The sequence below is a fragment of the Ambystoma mexicanum genome, chromosome 11, assembly GCF_040938575.1.
Source record: "Ambystoma mexicanum isolate Mex_15411 chromosome 11, UKY_AmexF1_1, whole genome shotgun sequence".
In the NCBI taxonomy this organism is placed as follows: Eukaryota; Metazoa; Chordata; class Amphibia; order Caudata; family Ambystomatidae; genus Ambystoma; species Ambystoma mexicanum.
In genome coordinates this window covers 852,174,557-852,196,335 of record NC_090934.1, presented here as the reverse complement: position 1 = coordinate 852,196,335, position 21,779 = coordinate 852,174,557, and the positions used below count along the sequence as shown (strand labels likewise).

The 21,779-nt window shown below is 46.1% G+C and overlaps 1 protein-coding gene across 22 annotated transcripts in view; it reads left to right on the top strand.

The window, feature by feature from the left end:
- The window catches only part of CYB561A3 (cytochrome b561 family member A3), a 235,007-nt gene that overhangs the window by 183,200 nt on the left and 30,028 nt on the right, over positions 1 to 21,779 (top strand). For all 22 annotated transcript variants that reach the window (XM_069623851.1, XM_069623862.1, XM_069623855.1 and 19 more), the window contains one exon: positions 4,288 to 4,496. In XM_069623851.1, the coding sequence (XP_069479952.1) occupies positions 4,288 to 4,496 (209 nt within the window). The remainder of the gene's footprint in view (positions 1 to 4,287; positions 4,497 to 21,779) is intronic.

Below are 21,779 nucleotides of genomic sequence, written 5' to 3'. Positions count from 1 at the left end.
TCCAAATCCTTTGAATCCAGAATTTCGGAAGCCCAATCCAGCACAAAAGAAATCTTTGCAATTTTTAGGGAGCTAGAGACTCCTACTCCCACCCCCCAGAACTTCACCAAAGACAAAGCCTGGTGCGACGAAATTCAAACGGCAATGCTAACAAAACTGAGCCGCCTCCAAAGCAAAATACTAGCTACCAAACAAGCCCTGCCCAATACTCATATCCCTGTCCCACCACCAGCCCAAGACCCTCCCCAACCCTTCTCCTTCAAATCCATACAGGAAAAGGACATCATTAACATAATGAAGAACATCAAAGCATCCAACTGTAAAGGTGATGCCTGCCCAGCCACTCTCATCAAGGACTGCACTGAAGCACTTGCTCCCTTCCTGACAGCATTTGTTAATGCCTCCTTCGCAACAGGGAAAGTCCCCACCTCCCTCAAGGAAGCATGGGTCCGCCCCCTCCTAAAAAAAACCTACTCTCGATCCCACCTCCCCCAACAACTATAGATCCATCACCACTGTCCCTTTCCTCCTCAAAATACTCGACAAAGCAGCCTATCTGCAGGTTCAGCACTACATCGAAGAAAACAAACTCCTGGGACTAGACATGGGACTGAAACCGCCCTACTTGACCTGAAAAACCAAATGGACGATGCCAGAGACATGGGCAAATCAGCTCTTCTCCTACTCCTTGACTTATCTGCAGCGTTCGATCTCGTAGATCATGACGTCCTTTGCCATCATCTCTCCTTCACTGCCAAGTTCTCCCCTGACGCCACAGCATGGATCAAATCCTTCCTACAGGACAGAACCATGCAAGTATTCTCCGACCTAGCCTCTGCCTCACCCACTACCATACTCTTTGGCGTGCCCCAAGGCTCATGCCTTTCCCCCACACTCTACAACATCTTCACATGACCCCTCTTCCTCATCCTCGACGCTATGGGTATATCCTACACTAACTACGCGGACGATACCCAGATCCTCCTTACCCTCACAGGCAACTACGACACCGACTCCATGACCCTTAACAACCTCTACAACACCATCCAAGCCTGGATGGCAGACAATGGACTATGCCTCAACTCTGACAAGACAGAACTCCTACTGGTAGGTTCCCCCGAAACGCTAAAAAAACTTGACTCCCAATTCAGTCACTTCACCATCGACACCATCAAAATACCTGTTTCAGACTCAGTCAAAACTCTTAGTCTATCTAGACTCTAACCTCTCCATGGACAGACAAGTCAACGCCATTGCCTCCTCAGCCGCATATCATGCTAAACTGATCAACGCAGTCAGGCCTTTCCTCTCCAAAGAGAACTGCACAAACATAGCCAGAGCCATCACCGGCTCCAGGCTAGACTACTGCAACATACTCTTCCTAGGAACCTCAAAAAAAAACTTGGAGAGGCTACAAGTCATCCAGAATAGTGCTCTCCGAGCAGCCCAAGGTATTGCCAAAAGGGACCACATCTCGGAAGCCAGAAAACTAGCCCACTGGCTCCCAATAAAGGAAAGAATAATTTTCAAAGCGCTCACACTGACACACAAATGCATCCATCTCACTGCCCCCGATTACCTCTCACAAAGAATCCACTCCGTCGCCTCTACAAGACCAACAAGATCACCCTACACCAACATGCTCTCTGTGCCATTAGTAAAAAGATCCAGAGCAGGTGGATCCAGCTTCCCCTATCTCGCACCCACTCACTGGAATGCCCTACCTCCCACCATCCGCGGTGAGCCTTCCCTCCTAGCCTTCCGCAAAGCGCTGAAAACCACCCTCTTCTCATAAGGTCCCTCGCAGCTGCATAATACCAACCATATGACCCATTGCCTAAGTTGTATTGACCAACCGCATAAGCTGTAATGATAACCTTGCTTGTTCCTATCTGTATTATGACCATGCCTGTAACTAAGCTCATGCAAGTAACAGCGCCTCAATGCCCCTGGGCTGCCTGCGCGCTATAAAAATTTAAATAAATAAATGTAAAGCTCTTTTCCGCCCCCTTTCCATCTTTATCTATGTTCAGATTTTACTAATCTCCACTTTGTACTTTCCCCTCATCCTGGGGTCTTGCCAGCCCCTCCTACTGTCTCTCTGTCTCTCCTCCTCACACTTAATCTGCTCCTCTGCCCTTTCTCCCCTACTGTCCACCCCCACCTCCTATTGGCCCTCACTGCACAAAACGGCAGCACCTTTGAGGTTATTGTATAGGTGACAAGCAGGTTCTTGTAGTACATTTCCAAAAGAATTGTGTTCACTGAAGGGTACACTTTCCTCTGATGACTGATTCAGTTCCAATGAAGGATGGTGAGATACAGATCCTTTAGGGACAGGGGTGCTACAGTTTTGGTTCCAATATAGGGACTGTGCAAGGTGGGTCAGCAGGAAAATTTACTCCACTGTGGAGGTTACGGGGGTCGGGAGTTTCACTAATGTGGAGAGAGTCACTAAGGTATTGTTCCTGACTACACTTCCCTAGCATGCTGTGCCTCCCTTTTAACCCTAATCTGAGGCATTCCTCCTCCTGGGGTTGTCATCCCTCTCAGTGACTACCCCGTCTTGTAATCTCGGGAATTTGGGGGTAAGGAACTTCCTTAAAGGTGATGAGTGTGGGAGGGGGTAATTCTAAGGTTACCACCTCTGCCCTACAGCAGAGAGTGGGTGAAGGCATGCAGTCCCCCTGGTCACCCAGGATCCATTTTAGCCTAAAATATAGAATTGCATCACATTCTCCTGCTACCCATAGACCTTATCAATCCGAGGACACAGGCTTTTTTATGGCAGTGCTACTTTATGCATAGCTTTATCAACCCTTGTAATTGGAGCATGTTCACCTGGCACATCAGAGTTTTCAAGTGGGTTTGAAAAATATATAATAAATAAACCTTGTACCTGAAATGTGAGAATATCGGACTGCACCACACCAATGATCCAATGAGGATGAAACGTGTATGTGGTTGTATGCATCCTTGAGAGCTGTCTATAGCCAAAGACCATTTTCCCACATGAAACTGTGACGAATCTAAGGAGGTTGTCCCCTCCCCGCCAGCAGAATGGTGGAAAGACCAGCCTCCTTGAGTCATATTAGAAGAGGAACAAATCGGAAAGGGGTATCCACACAGGCTGCAGAGTTCAATTGCAGTGCAGTACACATTGGTAGTAGGGAAATTCTGAGAGGAAGGACACCAGTCTTGTTTGCGCCCGAGGTCTGAGCTAGGGGAGTGCGATCAGGCCTGGCTGGTGTGTGACTGGAGCCATGTGACATGACAGCCCAAGCGAGGAAGGTGTACCTCTGTAGGGTGAGGCAGGGCCTGAAGGAGGAGGTGCCCACACTGAGCAAGTGTGAACAAAGAGGAGACACCGGCCACCAGAGTCCAGTTGAGTTGCGTAAGCAGCTCCTTAGCAAGGGGGGGGGGCTATCTGACCACACTACCTTCCCAACGAACACCACTCACTATACAGGGATGTGGCAGATCCAGTGGCGTGGGTTGCAAGGTCAACCAGAGAAGCCCCAGGGTGGGAAGAAAAACCAAGGGATGCCTCTGCGTCGAAAGAAGCAAGAGCCCCAGAATGGAGAAGCCCCAGTTATGGGAAAGAACAGAGGAACTTAGAGTAGTGGGGGCTGGCGGGGCGGGGGGATAACGAACGAGCCCAAGAGTGGGTGGAAAAGACACTGAGAACCCCATACTGGTTGAAGTAAAATATCAAAATGTCTCCCCGAACGGGGGGTCGTCCTCTGCTTCAATTAGAAGCAGAGGGATCTGGTTGGAGACCTGTGATCGTCAGTGCTGGTCAAAGTATAAAAACTGGAACTGTAGATATAGGCAAGCGCCTATGATAAAGGGACAAAAGGGTGGAGGTCAGAAGCCATCCCTTTCTTTGGGCAATTACTCAAAAGCCTGTCTTGGTGGTTTTGAGTTCCTTCTTTTCTGTTTGCGAGAAAGGGAAATAACCTAGCCCAAAGTAGGATTCTGGACTGAGAACTACATTTATGTTTAGCAACCCTGACAACCTGAAAAGCACCCTTTTACTTGTCTTGTTAGAGTAGGGATTAGTAATGGATTTAGGGAATTATTAGGCCTTTTCAGATTGGGCCTTTTCCTGTTGAACAAAGAATAAACAGAGTTGAGAAAAATGCCTCCTTTTCCATCTCTACCACAGAACACAAATGTATGCTCTTGAGCTAATTTGAATACCCACAATGCATTGCTCAGTGGCTCAGAACTGGAGGTGAACATCCAGGGCCCTGATTTCTCAGTGGTTGCATTTTCTCTCTGCAGCTGCTCTGGTGTATCGCCTGCCACTCTCTTGGGTGGGGCAGAAGCTCCAGTGGAAGCTACTCCATGCCAGCTTGACCTTGGCTGCATTTGTCCTCTCTGTTTTGGGCCTCGTTGCTGTTTTCACATTTCACAACAATCAGCAGATCCCAAATCTCTACTCCTTGCACAGCTGGTTGGGTCTAGCAGCGGTTCTGCTCTTCTCTTGTCAGGTAATTGTGTGTTTTTGCTGTATGTGAAATCTTCCTGGTCTTTCTCTGTGACTGTTAAAATGAAAGTTCTTTCAAGTGAGCATACCTATCGGGGTACAGTAGTAGCTAAATGCAAAAAGGTCTAAGATGAACCATCAGTTGGCACCTGCCAATAACTTTTTTGCAGTTAGTTACTGAATTACCTTTACAAAAAGCTGGAAAAAAATGCCCTTTTCACTAAACCCATACTGTTATTTTAATATATATATATATTTATACACCCCTTCCACTCCAAACCTATGCACAGTTAGTTTGGTAGAGCTCCTTGTTATGTTTTTCAAGTGAGATCACAAGGTGCCCGCACCTTCAAGTCCCTTTTGAAGTCCCAGTACAGCCCAGATCCACTGTTTCAGCTTTTTTCCATTCTCTGAAGTCTGTAAGAAGAAATGTGCTGCTTCTGTGTTATCCCTGGCATTAGGCATAACTGTCCGGTTTATGTATTTTTAAAAAAAAAAAAAAATGTAAACAATTTTTATTTATTACCAACCAAAACAACTTGCAACAGGCTGACCATGCTTAACATGTGTTACAAAGAATTACATTTATGTTTCCATGTCTGTTGCTTACCCCTTGTAATCCCTCCGACCCGAGCCTACTCTGCTTTTTGATTTGCCTCTATTCCTACTTCAGGGGTACTTTTTCCTGTTTCTACCTCCGAGTCCTGGTCACTAGACCAGTCCTGGGCGAGCCCATATAATGTGGCTACTAAATGCTTCCAGGCCATCAGGGATTGCGCTTCCTTCTCCCCTCCCCTACTTCCCTTCAGCCCATTTTTGGAGGTCTTTCCGCCAGACTTCTATCTGAGGTCTATTACTTGCCTTCCAACCCATGGCAATTCTACGTTTAGCGAGTATATACGCCAGATCTTTTAATTTACTTACATGCTTTAGGTGCCTTGGCCTAGGGAATCCTCCTAACAGACATGCCCACGGTGATCCGATATTTATTTTAATCCCCTTTTCATCTAACCGGTGGGCTACCTCTTCCGAGAATTTCCGAATTTCTGGGCATGCCCAAACCATGTGTTTCATACCCACATTCTCTTTCCCACACTTGGGACAAATCTGCCTATTTGCATTCTTAAATCTGGCAATTTTTTGGGGAGTCATATATGCCCTGTGTGTTATATATAACTGTATCTGTTGTAGCCTCGCGTTTATTGACACTTTCTTATGATATCCTTGGGCTCGCTCCCACATCCCGTCACTCATGGGTTCACCAACTTCTTCCCAGTTATATCTTACTTGTATCACCTCTTTTCCCACTCTAGACATCAATAGTTTCTATAATCTGGATATCTCATGCCCCCCATCTGCTATATCGTATATCGTTTCTATGGTAGGGTCAGGCTACTCATCTAGCATTACTTCCGACCATGTATTTTTAATCTGCGGTATCAATCTGTTGTATGTAATATATTGTCCTTCATGCAGTCCCGTTTCTTCCGTTACCACCCTGAATGCCTTTATTTCCCCTTCTTGCCACACGTCTCCTATTGTTGCTATACTTGCCGGTTCCCAGTGTCGCCTTATTATTTTTATGAGCTGTTCGTCTCCTCCTGCCAGTGCTACCAGCGGGATCTGTGGCGACGACGGGACTGGGTTTTCCATTACCTGACACGCTTTGCGCCATAACTCCCATCCGGGCCGGCCTCTCTTGGCCCTCTTCCTGCTCCTACCTGCAAGGCAAAAAACCTCGGGGTCATCTTCGACTCCACACTCTCCTTCTCTCCTCATATATCTGACGTCTCTAAGAAGTCACATTACCAGCTGCATCTCCTCAGAGGTATTCTTCCCTTCCTCTCCTTCCCCCAGAAGCTCACTGTCTCCCGAGCCCTGGTTCTCTCAAAGCTGGACTACTGTAACAGCCTCTATCTTAATCTGCCTGCCTCCACTCTCCGCCCTCTGCAACTCATCCAGAACAGAACTGCGAGACTTGTCCTTGGCCTCAAGCCCAGCTACCGTATCTCTCCAGGACTGAAATCTCTACACTGGCTCCCAGTGGCTGCGAGGATTAAGTTCAAAACCCTCTGCATTGTCCACAAGGCCTTCTGGGGCCTGGGGCCTAAATACCTTCAACTCTCTCTTCCTAAATATCTTCCTTCCCGAGCCCTACGCTCATTCGTCTCCAACTCCCTCAGGGTCAGCCGCTTCTCGAAGCAACGAGCTGGGGGTAGATCTCTCTCCGCGGCAGGGGCCTCCCTCTGGAACAGCCTTCCTGCCTCCCTGAAACTTGAGGAGAACCATCTCCGGTTCCGGAAGCACCTGAAAACCTTCCTGTTCACTTCTGCTTTCTCTCTCCCTCTCCCCTGCTAAATTCTTCACCTAAACTGCACTGATTCTGCAACTGGGCCACTCTCACCGACCTCGGTCCTGGGCCCAGTCACTCTTCACTTGCACTGCCTCCCTGGCAACCCCTGCACTGCGGGACTGTCTCTGTATCCCTACAGCCCCCCCACCCCCCCAGCACTTGTCTGCACTTACCTTGCACTTGCCACCAGCTGGCCCTATTTATTTATTATTTTATTTCTATTCTACTTATTTGTACTGCACTCCCCCCTCCCCCTTCCCCTTGCACTTTTGCCCTTCCCCCTACCCCTGCACTTGCGCGGTCTGAATGACACCTGGCCTAGTAGGATCGTTGTCTGTCTTCCCCTTGTTCCCCCCTCCCTGCCTCGTCGCGCCTTGAAACACTTGTGTATAGGCGCGTTACAAATGCCATATCATATCATATCATATCCCAGCTCTAGCATCCCAGAGCGCGCCTTCAGTTCTGATTTGGGCAGCCATATCATCTCTTTCAGGAAAAACGGGGCACATTCTGATCTCAGCAGTCGCGATTCTGAGGTGTGGTCTTCTGATAACCATTTGGCCACGTGTCGCAGCTGACTAGCTAAATAATAGATCTCGTAGTTTGGCAGTTTATCCCCCCTTTATCATAAGTGTTCTGCAACTTCCAGAGGGCGATTCTATTCCTAGTCCCACGCCACAGGAAACCCCTACATATGCTCTGGAGTTTCATAAAGAACCGCCCCGGTATCAAGTATGGTATAGTCCCAAAATAATGCAATAGTCTTGGTAATACCACCATTTTCAGCAGCACCCCCCTGCCCATCATTGCCAGGGGGAGCTTGGACCAAAACTTCATACTATTCTCAATTTTCTGTACAGCTTTATTGGTGTTGTGCAGATGTTCCGCTTCTACTGTGTGATAGATATCTATTCCCAGGTACCTAAACGTATTTGGCTCCCATGGTATTTGTAAAACCGGTAATTTGCTGTGTGGGGTCCCTACGTATCTGCCCAATGGGAATATACACGATTCTTTGGGGTTCACTGCTATACCGGACAACAGCGCAAATCGCTCCATTACCTCCAAGATATATTGGAGGTTTTCCTCAGGGTATCTCAAATACAATAGCATGTCGTCTGCATATAATGAGAGTAGATGCGGCTCCCCTTTTATTTTGATTCCTATCTCCTCGTACTGCTGTCGTAGGCATATTGCTAGAGGTTCCAGTGCTAGGATATAAAGCATCGGGGACCATAGGCATCCCTGTCTGGTGCCCCTGCTCAGCTGCCATTTTGTGGAGATGATAGCCCCCGTTTTTACTCAAGTCATCGGTGCACTGTATAGTAATTTGACCCACTTAAGATACCCTGGTCCTATTCCATAACACGCCAGGGCTGCAATCAGCCAGGGCCATTTGACTGAGTCAAAGGCCTTGACGGCGTCTAGTGATATTATGGCCATTTCATCTGGGTCTCCTTTTGTATATTCTATTACCCGATGAAGTCTTCTAAGGTTGTCGGATATGCTCCTACAAGGGACATATCCCGTCTGGTCTGGGTGTATTAGTTTGTTTATAATCCTTTTCATTCTATTTGCTAGCACCGCTGTAAGTATTTTACTATCTTGATTCAACATCGATAGCGGCCTATCTTTTCCCATGTTCAGTAGTGATGATTGCCTTGAGGGGTAGCAGGGGATGTCCCCCCGCTTCCTGAAGACTGAAGGCAGGGGGGGGTGAAAAGCAGACTCAGCAGCGTTGGATCCGACCCGCGTAAGACTGACGGAACTGATGCCGCAGGGTCAGAAGGAAGCGAAGAAGCGTAAGGTAAGTGGAGGGGTTAGGGGATGTATTGTGGGTCTGGGGGAGAGGATGAGTCGAAGTTTTTCCAGATTTGGCTGCAGCAAAATTGTGTTCGTGGTGAAATTGACCACAGTCAATTCCGCCGTGAAGAATTCTGCCACGGTCAAATCGCGTACATCCGCTAATTTCTTTTTTATGGTTTGCCAGTATGTGTTTTGACCTGAAACCACAGGGCTACGTATTGCCAATCACATATCAGACAGGACAAAATAATGGATATACAGCATGTACAAAATATAATATTCAATACATGACCAAATATTTATGTGTTTGTGTTTCACATTGTCGTATCCAGATGTTGAATTGATTGGTAATTACATCAGAGGATCGAGATTGGAGGAGAAAGAGAATAAGCACGAAGAACTACCATTAATTGGATCCAACCTTACACAATAGGTAGAGTAGCAAAAAGGACAGTATCCTTTCTGTACTGAGTTACACCAATAAATTTAAAGCGCACAGTGTGCATGAGTCCGCCACCACTGCAACCCTTTGAAAACCTCTAATGGAGAAAAGAATTGCCTAAGAGGCAAGAAAAGGAAAAACTGCTACAGTCCCAAATAACCGATGTATGTGAAACAAAGCAAGTGAAATCGATCAATAGGTGCCAATAATTAAATACACTTATCCTTATAAACACACCTTTGTGCTATCTAGTTCTATCAAAAACCCCAACCCAAGGAGATGTGGTATATGAAAAAAGAGACAGAAGTTCACCAGACAGTGATCAATTACCAAATTTACAAAAGTACAGACATTTAATAGCTGCAAAATAGAAATGTCACTGTCTGGTGAGAGTGATTCATACAATTGTGGTGAGAGTGATTCAAGTCTATAAGATTATGGAAGAGGTACAAGTAGGCTATGATGGTAATTAACTATGACGTTAGACTATAATTGTTATCTTTTGATATCTCCAATATCAAGCTTCAGTTGGTTCGGAAAACATTTTCGGCAGAGGGCGATGTGCGTCGATGTGGTCGACTGGATGTCCCTCGAGGGCCTCGGTTTCGAGGATGATCTCAACAAAGGCATATATAGCACGCACAGCACCCTTGGCTTCAGTTCTGTTTTTCTGGGTAAGCTTTCTCTTTGTGAACTACAGGGCGCTTCAGAAATTTCTTTGAGAAATATAAAAAAAGTCTTTGTCTTCGGCTACCCCGAGGACCGGGTTTAAAAAGTGCCAAGACTACAATGCCAAGATGTCGCTGACGGATCCGCATAGAGTATGCTTGTGGTGTCTCGGTGTGGAGCACAAGACCTCGGCCTGTCAAAAATGTCAGTCGGTGACTGGAAAAGCTCTGAAGGACCGTAAAAGGAAATTGATGGTAGGCGACTCTCCTCGATGGAAGAAGACTGGAAGGTCCAGGCCACAGAGTGGCTCCCACCAATTCTGGTCGTTGAGGAAATCGAAGAAAAGGCATCACAAATCACCTACTTTGACATCCTCATCAGACTCCTTCCAAGAAAGGCCTATATCTTGTCCCACTAAGGCCTCTACTCCGGCTTAATGGGAATCATTCAGGCAGGAAATGCTCAAACCTTTCAAGTGTCAGAAACCCTCGAAGCAAGTAACCCATGCTCCTACCATGCCTTCTGAAGCCGGTAAGGAAAGAGCTTGAGACAAATCCTGTGTGCCCTTGTCCCCGGGACAAAGGCCAGATTCCCATCGAGAGGCGTCGCAGTCTCGACATGATGAAAAGTAATTGAGGAATCCTTCGAGCCATCGAAGTCTTTCCTGACAAAAAGTCCAATGTCGAAGTCGTTCACGCCGTCGACGTCAGCGGCGCCATCGACATCTAAAATGTCTTCATCGACGACTCCATGGACGTCTGACTCGAAACCTTCGAAGCCATTGACGCCTTAGCCAGAAATTCCTCAAAGCTTCACTCCTTTCCCTAGGAAGGATTTCTTTAAGTCACTTACTTCAATTTATGAAGACAATGAGCCACCTCATGATAATGATGCACCCTTTGGATTGCAGTATGGCAATCCAAATGTCTGTGATAGTTTCATATCAGAAGAATCTAGGTTACGGGAGCTACATGAAAATAAATTTACCGACGACTAGTGGAGTGGGCACTTCACCAGAGTTGGATTTTGTAAAGCCAGAATCAGATGAATACGCAGATGCCTCTTACAGGCAGTTAATGACTAAGGTAGTTGATTATCTGGGATGGAGCAAGCCTGCCCTCCCATTCAAACAGGATGACCTCACCGATATGTGGACAAAGGGGCTAAAAGAGATCCGATCCTACCCTTTCATGTCACTCTACAGAATAGAGTAAGTGCTAATTGGGAAACACCCAAATCAAGTCTGGCAGTCAACAAACATTTGACAAAGAAATACCGTCCGTCAAGAAGTGACCCCAGCTACTTGTCAATGCACCATACCCGAGAAAGTCTGGTGGTACAAGCAGCAACTGCTACCTCCCAAGCGGGCTGCTTATCTGACCATCCCACCAAATCGGGATGATAAACGTATAGACACCTGGTCTAGGAAAGACTTTTCTGGTGGGAGCATGGCTCTCAAATCAGCCATCTCTACGTGTGCCCTTGCGAAATTCACTTACACTGTATGAGACTGCATATCCATGGCGGCTGAACATATTCCTGAAGGGGAGGAAAGAGACGGTTCCTTGGCCATTGTAAAAGATGGCATAGAGGCCATGTGTGAATCACTTCAGTCGGGTTTGGATTCTGCTGACAACAGCAGCAAAGCCATGGCGGTAAGCACTGTGATACGCAGGTTTGCGTGTTTAAGGAATTCTGGATATGCACCGGACATGCAGTCTAGACTCCTTAATATGCCTTTTTAAATCTTTTTTTATTGATTTTCTGTAACAGTAAAGTACAATCACATCACTTCTCCCAACGGCCCCCCCACCCAACCCCCAAATCCTCCCCTAAACCCCCCAAACTGGTGCGTAGATAAGTGCATTAGTTACAGATTCATGTTAAACTTGAGTATAGTAAGGCAGATACATATGCTGTAGTGTTATTTTTGTGGAGATGCCAGTTGCTATGCGTGACACGGGACATATCGTCTCTTTCGATAACAGTTTATTCAATCAAGTATCCTCTGGCTAGGGCCAGGTACTGTTGCATCATTTATCTTAAGGAGATATGCCCGAAACGGGGCCCAATAGTCCAAGTATCTAGCTCAGGGGAGTGAGTTTCTGTACGATGAATCTCAGTGTTTACAGATTTTCAGTCTATGGATCCACTCCTGAAGTGAAGGGGGTCTAGTCCTTTTCCATGATTTAGCTATCAATGAGCGTGCAACCACTGAGGCCATAGCAAGGAGTTTCCTCTCCGCCTTTCCCAGGATATCGAAAAAAGACAGTAGCCAAGCCATTGGAGAGGCACGTGGCAGTCAGGGATCATCATCATGCCCATGGCACCGTACACTCCCTCCCAGAAGGTTTGTATGAAGCAACATTACCAAACCATGTGTATATAGTTAGCCGGATCGAAGTGACATCTGGGGCAGGTGGGAGCTCTCTCAGGATAATATTTGTGAATTCGAGCAGGGGAACAATGAGACTGTTGTATACATTTAAAATGTGTTAAGCGAAACCTTGAATTAAGAGATATCCTGCGGGTCATCCCACAGATCACCTGCCACTGGATCTCCGTGGTGGTGGGGTGTAACCAATACCTTGTCCCATCTAGCTCTGAACAGTCCAGGAGAGGTCAGGTGCAAGAATTTAATAAGCTGATATCATCTTGAGACCACACCACTCAGTACGGGGGGTTAGTCACAATTTGAACCAGCAGCAAGGGAGGAGGTGCCTGGGGGAACTCGTCCCAGATTCCACAGAGGGTCTCTCGCAATCGAAAATAGAACAGCATGGTGACCAGCGTCCAGGGTCCTCGTCTCTTGAGTTCTTCCCACTGAATAAATACTCCCTTTTGAACGAGATCACTGAGGGAGTGGACCCCTAATTTCTCGAATTGTTTTACAAAGCATTGTCGTTGTGAAAGCCTCTTCCCACGTTAGCACTTAAGGTAGCCTGTTCCCATGCCCGATGAGTAACGTCAATAGGCTGAATCTTACTTCTGGGGGTTCGTGCATGGGTTCCCCATAACATGCCCTTCAGGTCGTCTGGTCAGGCAGTAGATTTCTCAAGTTTAATGTGTGGTAAATACGCCATTGGGTGCCACCACCATGAAGCATATTGTATCTGGGAAGCAAGATAGTAACCATGCAGGTCGGGGTAGTCAAAGCATCCTGCAGTGTATGGTAGTCAGTGTATACAGTGTGACCCTCGGCTGTCCCCCCACCCATATAAGTTTAGTAAGTAATGATCAGGCACGTTTCCAAAACCAGGTAGGTGGGACCAGCGGGACGTTATTTAAAATGTATAACATCTTGGGGATGACTATCATCTTGCCCAATTCCAACCGTGCAGCTTGTGATAGGGGGAGATGGATCCAAATGGCGACCCTATGCTCCAGATGCTCGAGAGCCGCAAGATAATTATCGTTAAAGAGTTTAGATGGAGAAGTAGAGAGTCTTATGCCTAAATATCTCATTCCCTCAGGTCACCACTGGAAATCTGTACCCACAACTGTCTGGAGTGCTGTGGAAGTTATGGGTAGGATTTCTGATTTGGATCAATTGATTCACAACTCTTGAGAATCCACTGAACAACACTATTTCCTGCACCAGGGTGTTGTAGATTTAAAAAAATATATATAACAGGATGTCATCCGCATAGAGGGAAATTATTGAAATTATGTGCGAATATCTGCACCCCTCTGATGGCGCATGCAAGGGGTTCGACCGTTGGTGCAAAAAGGATCGGTTTTCCTTGCTAGCAAAAACTGGGTATAAGAGTACAGTAATGCAAGTAGTAATCTTGTAATGTGGAACTGTTGATTGAAAATGGAAGTACTGTACATGATCAAATGCCAATAAAAAGATGTTAAAATGAAATTAATGCTTAGTTACTCGCCATTGCTCACACAATCGGCTTACGGCTCCCATAGACCACTTCGCTGCTCTGCGTACCGTGGCTTTACTGTGGCTTTTAAGGTCTTTCACTGAAAGTCTGTGTTAGAGGCCACTCCTCCAACCATAGAACCAGAGAAAACACTCCACCATAGACTACTTCACCACCATCATTGTAGCTTTGTTTTTCACCTCCTAAAAGGACAACCAGACATTCCACACTGCAAAATAATGAAAGCCTGAAACATCATCTATTTAACCCCACTGTACTTCTGCCACTTTCAGACCTACACTGAAAGAAGTTGTGTAATGAACTAAGTTGGTTTTGGAGATTGTCACAAACTTGCAGCTCATTAGGTATGTCAAAGAATATTTGCCCATGGACATAAAACAACACGTTTTTTGTATGTTAAGCTAGTAGACCTCATGGGTATAAACAAATCTTTAAAAAAAAGGGCTCTATTCAGAAAACTGCTGCTGTTTCCTGGTCTCTCGAATGGAAATTTCCTATTACGCAAAGAAAGGCTCTTCTGCTAAGAAAAATGCATTTGCAGGGTTAATGTGCTGACTGCAGAGCCACGATGCTGTGTGCCTCTCAGCAAGGCTGTGACTTGGGAAATGGGCAGCGCTTGCCCATCCGAGCTGCTGAATGGATTGTACATTTAAAAAGAAAAAGTGCCCAGGATTTTAACGTGCTTTTGAAGTAAAGCTTTGAACAATAACCCCTGCAGTAATTCCCGGGTCAAGGCATCTACTCCCTAGATCTCTTGACCAAGCAAGGCAATCTTTGCCGCTGTAGGACAGTTGAACCAGTATATAAAGGAGGCTCTGAACCATCGGCAGATCTCCCTGAAGGTTCTGTCCAAAAGGGGCCACTCCTGGAGATTACAGAGTGGCTCCTGACCCTAGACCGCTGGCATATGTGGTAAGAATGTTCATGGGGGGGGGGTGTAGGAGGTGGAGCCCAGACCAATCCCCTTTCTTAGATTCCTTGTGTGTAACCATCAAAACTGCACCTCGGCCCTGAACTTCCTGAGGCACAGGAATTAAGTACTCGAAAGATTGGGAAGCTAGGAGCCAATGATTTAGAAGATGGATAACCAAGGGCTTGTGGTGAAGGTGTGTCCAAGGAGCCAGAAAACACAAGACTCCATGTGACCCTAAATCACTAGGCAATCTTGTGCCGATGCCCATTCTTTCCCCAGAGTCTTGATCTGTGCCACCTGTAGGCATCTGGCCTTTTCCAGAAGAAGAGAGACCACTCCCAACCGCGTCTAGAATTTCACACTCTATGAAGGTCAGGTTTCTGGGAGGGAACTAGATCAGATATCGGCCAGTTCACGAGAAATCCCTAATCCTGTAATACATCTCATACTTCGTGAAGATGAGATTGTGCAGTCTCCTTCTGAGCTGCTTTGAGCGACCAGTTGTCCAGGTCAGGGAATATTTGAATCTGTTTTAGATGGGAGGTGAGTCATCAACTGAGCCATTAGCTTTGTGAACATCCTGGTAGATGTTTTCAGCTCAAAGGAGAGTACCTGGAATTGATGGCTCCCTCCCACTGCTAAGCTGAGGAACCTCTGTGTGGAGGGTATGATAGCCCCATGATTGCATCCTGTAAGTCTATTGTCACAAGCCAATCCCCTTTCGCCACCAAACGGATGCTCTTCTGCAGGGTTTCGATTTTGAATTACTCCCCATGCGCATTTAGGGCTTTTAGATCTAATGCCAGAACGATTAGGAAATAGATCTCTGATCTTGCTGATTCTGAGGGAACCTCCAAATCACCCTCTTTTCTAGCAGTTCCAGGGTGGCTCTGGACAGTGCCTTCTTGAGCCTGCTTTTTGGGGTAGCAGTAATGGTCATGTCTGCTTGCATTGGATGGGTTAACACTTATCTGGTACCTCCACTGAACAGTCTAATTTGCCCATGTGTCTGCAGATGACCACCTTTCCCATGTTTTGAAGAGTGCAGTAATCTTCCACCCACCGACCTCCTGTGGTTGTCAAGACTTTTGATTTTGCATTGGAGACTTCGACATCCCAGGCTTGTTGTGAATTCCCTGCCCCATGTGAACGTTTTTGTTTCTATGGCCTCATGCTTGAGCCTGGCTCCTGCAAATCTATTCCTGGGTGTTGATGAACTGTTCTTCTGCAATTTGTCTGCATGTTTGTTCGCCTGGAACACTTAATGGACTTTGACGGAAGCAAACTGGGGACTCCCTGAAGGACAGAGTGAATTTTCACAGCCATCGCTTTCTGTCACCCCCCTGTTTTCCAGTGCCTTGGGTAAATATGCGGACTGTGTTCAGGGTACAGACATGGCAATGGGATCTGGCATATGGATCAGTCCTAGTCAAAGTCAGACAAATTCTACTTGTTTCTGCATATCAGCCGGGATGGTAGCAAAGTCTGAACCCTCCTCCATGGCTTTGCCTAACTTCTTGAAACCTGTTTTTGCTATGTCGGGTCCATAAACATTGCCCCTAAGGGCCAGATGAGCACCCACGTGGACTTCCTTCAGGGCTGCTTTTTAAAATACATTTCTACAGGATCCTTCACTACTGCCTCTTCTGCTGCTTTAGGGGACTGCCCCACCAAGTTGGCCAGAATATCCTCAACTTTGACTGTTTCTGGAAGAAAGGCATCATTGTCCTTCAATGGATATAGTTTGGTCATTAAGCATGAAATTGAAGTTTGTTTGGGATCCTTCATTCCTCTTTCATGGCTGTAAACAATGGGAGTGGGTATGTTTGTCTTATTTTTATTTCAGGGTCTGTGGGATTCTGGATCAAAGAAACCCCATAATGTCCCACACCTGGGCTTACACTACCTCTTCCCATTACAAATACTTGCCCTCTGCTTCCTCATATGATTCATAGGCACTGTAGAAAAGGCTGAAGAGGTGTCTGCCATAGAAAAAGAAGAGGATCACGAGCTGGGCGGAGACCTTTTCTTTTTTCATCTATTTACATGTTCTTTGATGGCCTATTTCACAATATCCTTTCTCCCTTTTGGGATAGAGAATTTTAATTCTGTCTCACCTCCATGTGCTTCCTCTTTTCCTTTTTTCTTGCCAATTAGCCCTGGAGTAAGGGGGGGAGCTGATGAGGGTGAATACCAAAGGCTGTTTCATGTTGGCTTTTCATTCGTTAGAGACGCAGCAGTTACCCAGTCACGGCATCTCCAACCATTACATTGGCATCTTGGAGCCCATCAGTAGCCCCTTTGAATGCAGTATGGTGGCGATAACCACTTCCAGGCAGTTCCACTCCAGACCTTTTCTCCTTATCGTCCGGCATGGAATCCCACTGCGGCCCGGGGCCAATCAAAGCAGGATGACTGTGATGCTCAAGCTGATCCCCTTGCCCTTCAAGGAGGCAGACAGCATACTCTCCACTTTCATAGTATCCACGTTTTACTCCATTGGACCTTCTCGCTTGAAAGGGAGAGGCCTGCATTTGTTGCTCCTACTAAGCACAACTCCAGAAAGATGTTGCTGAACATTGAGGTTGAGAGAAGATTGTAGCAGTGTGTAGTAGAGAGCAGTGGGAGGAGTAGAGCATAGTGGGAAGGAAAGTAGTGCGTAGTGGGAGGTGACAGTACTTCCAAAGTTAAAGGCATTGTTGCCACACTATCACACCCTACTTTTGTTCCCATGATGTCCTTCAAGTCCATGTCCTCCTATGATATAATTCCATTAGGATGTCTGTGCACATGCCTATTTAGCTACCGTTACCCTGAGACCTAGGTATAATTCTGCTTGAAGAAAGAAAACCTCCCCAGGTTGCCCTTCAACCCCCAATGAAGTGCCTGATGTCGCACAGATTCTATCCTCTCAATCACACCCTGAGGCTATTCGCTCCAATATGTTCAACCATTTTGATAGTGATTTCATTTGTTTAGTATAATTTAGCCAGCTAAAGCTTTTTGTACAATGCACAAGGATATTAAAATTCGCGCAGCAGGAGCTCCTGTGGATTTCGAGGGAAGTCCACCTGGAGGACGTGTTTCCTGGTTGCACTCTGTTGCCTGGACTAACTAAAATAGAAAAAGGTGACTGTTTGTTTCCGTGTGCACGTTTGTTACCAACTTAGAGGCAGGATTCATATTATTCAAGGTCCTGATACTGTTTTTTTTTCTGTATCCTGTTAGGTTTGGTGCTGTCTTTGTCCCGCCCCCTGGGCGCCTATCCCGCCTTCCTACGTAGATATAACCCCATAGGACAGCACACCCAGAAGTACATTCAAGTACTGTTTACTGTTTGCGGCGCGGGTCGCTGGGGTCTCTTACATGTAGGAAACTGCTGGGGTACTACTGCTATAGGGCACTCCCTTACTTAGGGGTGAGTACTGAATTGTACTGTAAAGATGGTAATGTGAGCAGTGTACTTTTTTGTCAAGATCTGATAGTTTCTTTGATTTACATTCCTTAAATGCCTGTGGGAATTGTGGCAGTTAGTCCATGTATACAACAGGCATTGGAGGGTGCTATGTATTTATTTATTTTTCACTTTTTTTTTTTCTCTCTCTCTATTTCTGAGGGCGGAAAATAATAGTGCTTCTTCCGTATATTGGACGGAGTGTAAGAGGGTATTGGATCCTGCGTGTGACTATAAAAATTGCCCCATGCGGTAATGTATCACTTTACTTGAGGATTGTGCCGCCACTGCTCTTGACTGTCCAGGTACAGTTCTTTTATTACTTACCCGAGCATGGTTGGCTCACTTCGCAATGGAAAATTGGTTAGACCTATTCAAGTAAATAAAAAAATGTACTCTTTGGCAAAACCTGTTTTTCTGTTTAATATGGATAACCTGTCGTCGGGTGGCCAGCAGTTTGATCCTTCTACAAAAAATGCTCCAAAGGGTTATAATGAATCAAATGAACAATTCCCTCCTGTAAATGGTATGGGTGAAGCCTCTTCATCTAAAGTGGAAGAGACTGTGGGGGACAAGCATTTAGATTCAGGCTTACCTGCCGTACCCTCCCAGAAGAGTTTAAGTATACAGGAGAATTCGGGTAGATACTCTGTGGGGCAAATATAAGAGGGAGTGAAATCTAAAATGGGGGCTGACACATCCCTGCTGGCTCCGGTGGTCAGGGCAGAACTCGACAGAAGGGTCAGGCTGTCGAAAGGGCCATCTACCCCTATTAGGCCTAGAGCTGGGGGCTTTGATAATGTCCATTTGCATGAACCTACTGAGGAGGCTCTCCCCCCTCGCCCCTGCTTATTTCCATGTCTGGTAAAAAAAATCTGCATCACCAATTTTGGGGTTAAGGAAAAGGAGCCACTCAATGGGGATTATGTAGGGCAGGGCAGCCGGGCGGCTAATCAGATAACATTTTCCAGCCCTGCTTCACATACGTCCTCCATATTGAATCAGTCTTTTGGAACTATCGAGCCCCTCATGGGTCCGTTATTTGATGGAATTAATCCAGAGGATACAGCCTCGACATTTGCCACGTTCCCAGTATTAACTAGGATTCTGAACCTTCTGGATAAGGGACATGAACGGACCTATTTAGATATCCAGGAACTCAGATCCATATTACTGGTTAATACAGATAAGACATGCAAAATAGAGGGCTATCTTCTGGCAATGGATAGATGTGCACAGATGGGGGGAGCATGACAAAGTTCAAATGCACATTTTCTCCCATGATCAGACAGTTCAAACAGATTGTGAGACTGGGGTGTGCCCCAAATCCTATGCAGAAGCCCTCACACAAGGGAACAAGGACACGCTGTCTGTCGCTTTGAGTTGCTTGGCTGAACTTAAAGCTTTGGTGATCTCCAATGGTGCACAGATCATAAGTGTAAGGGAGAATATTGAACTAATTCACACAAATTTTGCAAGAATGGAAGAGAAGCTGATAACGAGTGAAAATGCCTCAGAGGTCCCGCAGATTACCTCCGAAGCGGATAGTCCATCTGCACTCTTAAGGGCACTAGAGGAGGGAGGAGACCCGGATGGTGAGGATGGGGGAGCCAGAGATATGCATTCCTATACAGAATGTCCAATTGACCTCAATACACATCCCTCCAGAAGGGAGAAAAAAATGAGAGCCAGGGCCATCAGGCGCAGGGCGGCTAGGGCACAGAGTTCGATTAAAAGCCCCGGAAAAAAAAAGCAAAAACCTACCGGCACTAAAAATCACCAATACCAACGCCAATCTGAAAGGTATATGTGGACTTTCTGTCGAAGGTGGCATTGATTTATCTCAACTCGATGAGGAAAGCAAAAAAAAGCCCTAGAATTAAAAGAATTAGGGACCCCAAAAAAAGCTAATCAGGTAGGGGCTGCCAATCAAGCTCGGTACCCTCCAGGTTTATTATAACCTGAAGAGGGCAATTATGGAGAAGCATCTGACACTTTGACTGACGCTATGACCCATAAGGGAAATGCACAGACTTGCAAACAAATAAAAAATAAAGCACTAAATAAAAATGAACCAATACTGGAAGAGAAACAGGCAGGGGGACAAATCGTCCAAGGTACCAGAATTGGCAACGATGTGTCATCCATTATAAAAAATGATATAAGGAAAACAAAATGTAACAAAAAAACAACGGCTACAAATGACAAGAGGGACATTAAGTTGTTCTTTACTCCAAAAACTAAAAGCTGCTCATTTAGCAGTGAGGAGATTAAGAGCACCTTACCAGCTTTAAAAATCACACCTTCAAAACACGTAACGAGAAATCAACCCCCTGCTTTGCAAGAGAAGGTCAAGGTTGGGGATGCACCCATGGGAGTGTTAAGGGATGTGGGATCCTCTATAGATACAGGGATGGGAACAAGGGAAGGGGAAGCCCTTATAACAGGAAATACGATGGGAGGGATTGCTGTTGAGGAAACATCATTGTCTCTTGCACCCGTCCTGGCTCCAAGTGAGGACATTAAAATCCTGGTTAAACAGGCCTTAAAGAACTTGCTTGAAGATTCCAGTAAGCCAGGTGCAACATTTCCATCTATCTCTAACTGCATGGAGGTAAGGCACCAACCTACAGGAAAAAGGGATTATACAGAAGGGGTGATTAGGGACAACAAAGAACCTGAACCTATTCAGGATTGGGACACAAAAGACAAACATCAATTTGAGGTAGCAACTGCTACGGGCCTGGGCCGAGATACAAACAACCTGAGCCAGAGCTTTGAAGGCCCTTTGAGGCAGGGGGATGACACTAGGGCTCAGCCTTCTCTCCCTGTCCCCGTAACTCAGTCGTGCCAGGACCCCTTTAAATCACAGCAAAATCGGATGTTTGAGCAGCAGGAAATGAGACATAGCTCTGAAAGAAATATGAACGATCAACCACTTAAAACATGGGTGAACCTAGTACAAGCTGCATATTCTTCTGAGGGCAAAAATAGTAAGGCTCACTCGGCTGAAGTACAGGTATCTGGTAATGACTTGCACAAAGAAATGGAGAATAGAACAAGCCCTGTTTACCCGATTGGGGGGGGGGGTACAGTCCACATAAGTCCATTAAACAAGTTACAAACAACAGGTGGCCTGATAGAATGGACTGGAGATCCCCCGCTTTCACCAACTACCCTAGTATCATGTTGTATTCCATGTTCTCGCGGGGTGGCCCTGCCTCACTTAATCGTCAGAGAATTTTAACCCTATTTAGTGAAATCCCAAGGCTGTCCATGATTTCATCAGGTGACATTAAATTGGTGGATTTTATCCATCCCCTGAGGCTGGACTGTGTTAGACTGGTATTCTTTTCTCAGGCTATGGATCTAGTCGCCTCGGAATCTGATTCTATTCATTGCTTCGGCTTTGACTTAGAACCATTTAATAATCAATTGATTAGCCGAGGGTTTGAGGTAGAGGGAAGCTATTCTGTGGATACCACCTCACACACCTACTTAGAGGGGACGGAGGGTGCAACCATACAAAATCAAACCCAAGAAACCGACCTAAAATGGCTGGCCCAAACGCTGAGTGAGTCATTAGCTAAGATCCAAGAGTTGAATGTGAATCTATAGACCTTGCCGCCATTTCTAGTGATATCTTAGAATTCTCGGGAAAATAAAGGCCTAAAGATGAACTCTGATAGCTTGAGTTATCTTATGGAGGCTAGTATTTTCTGTCTTCAGGAAACTTGGGCACTTTCTCCCCTGG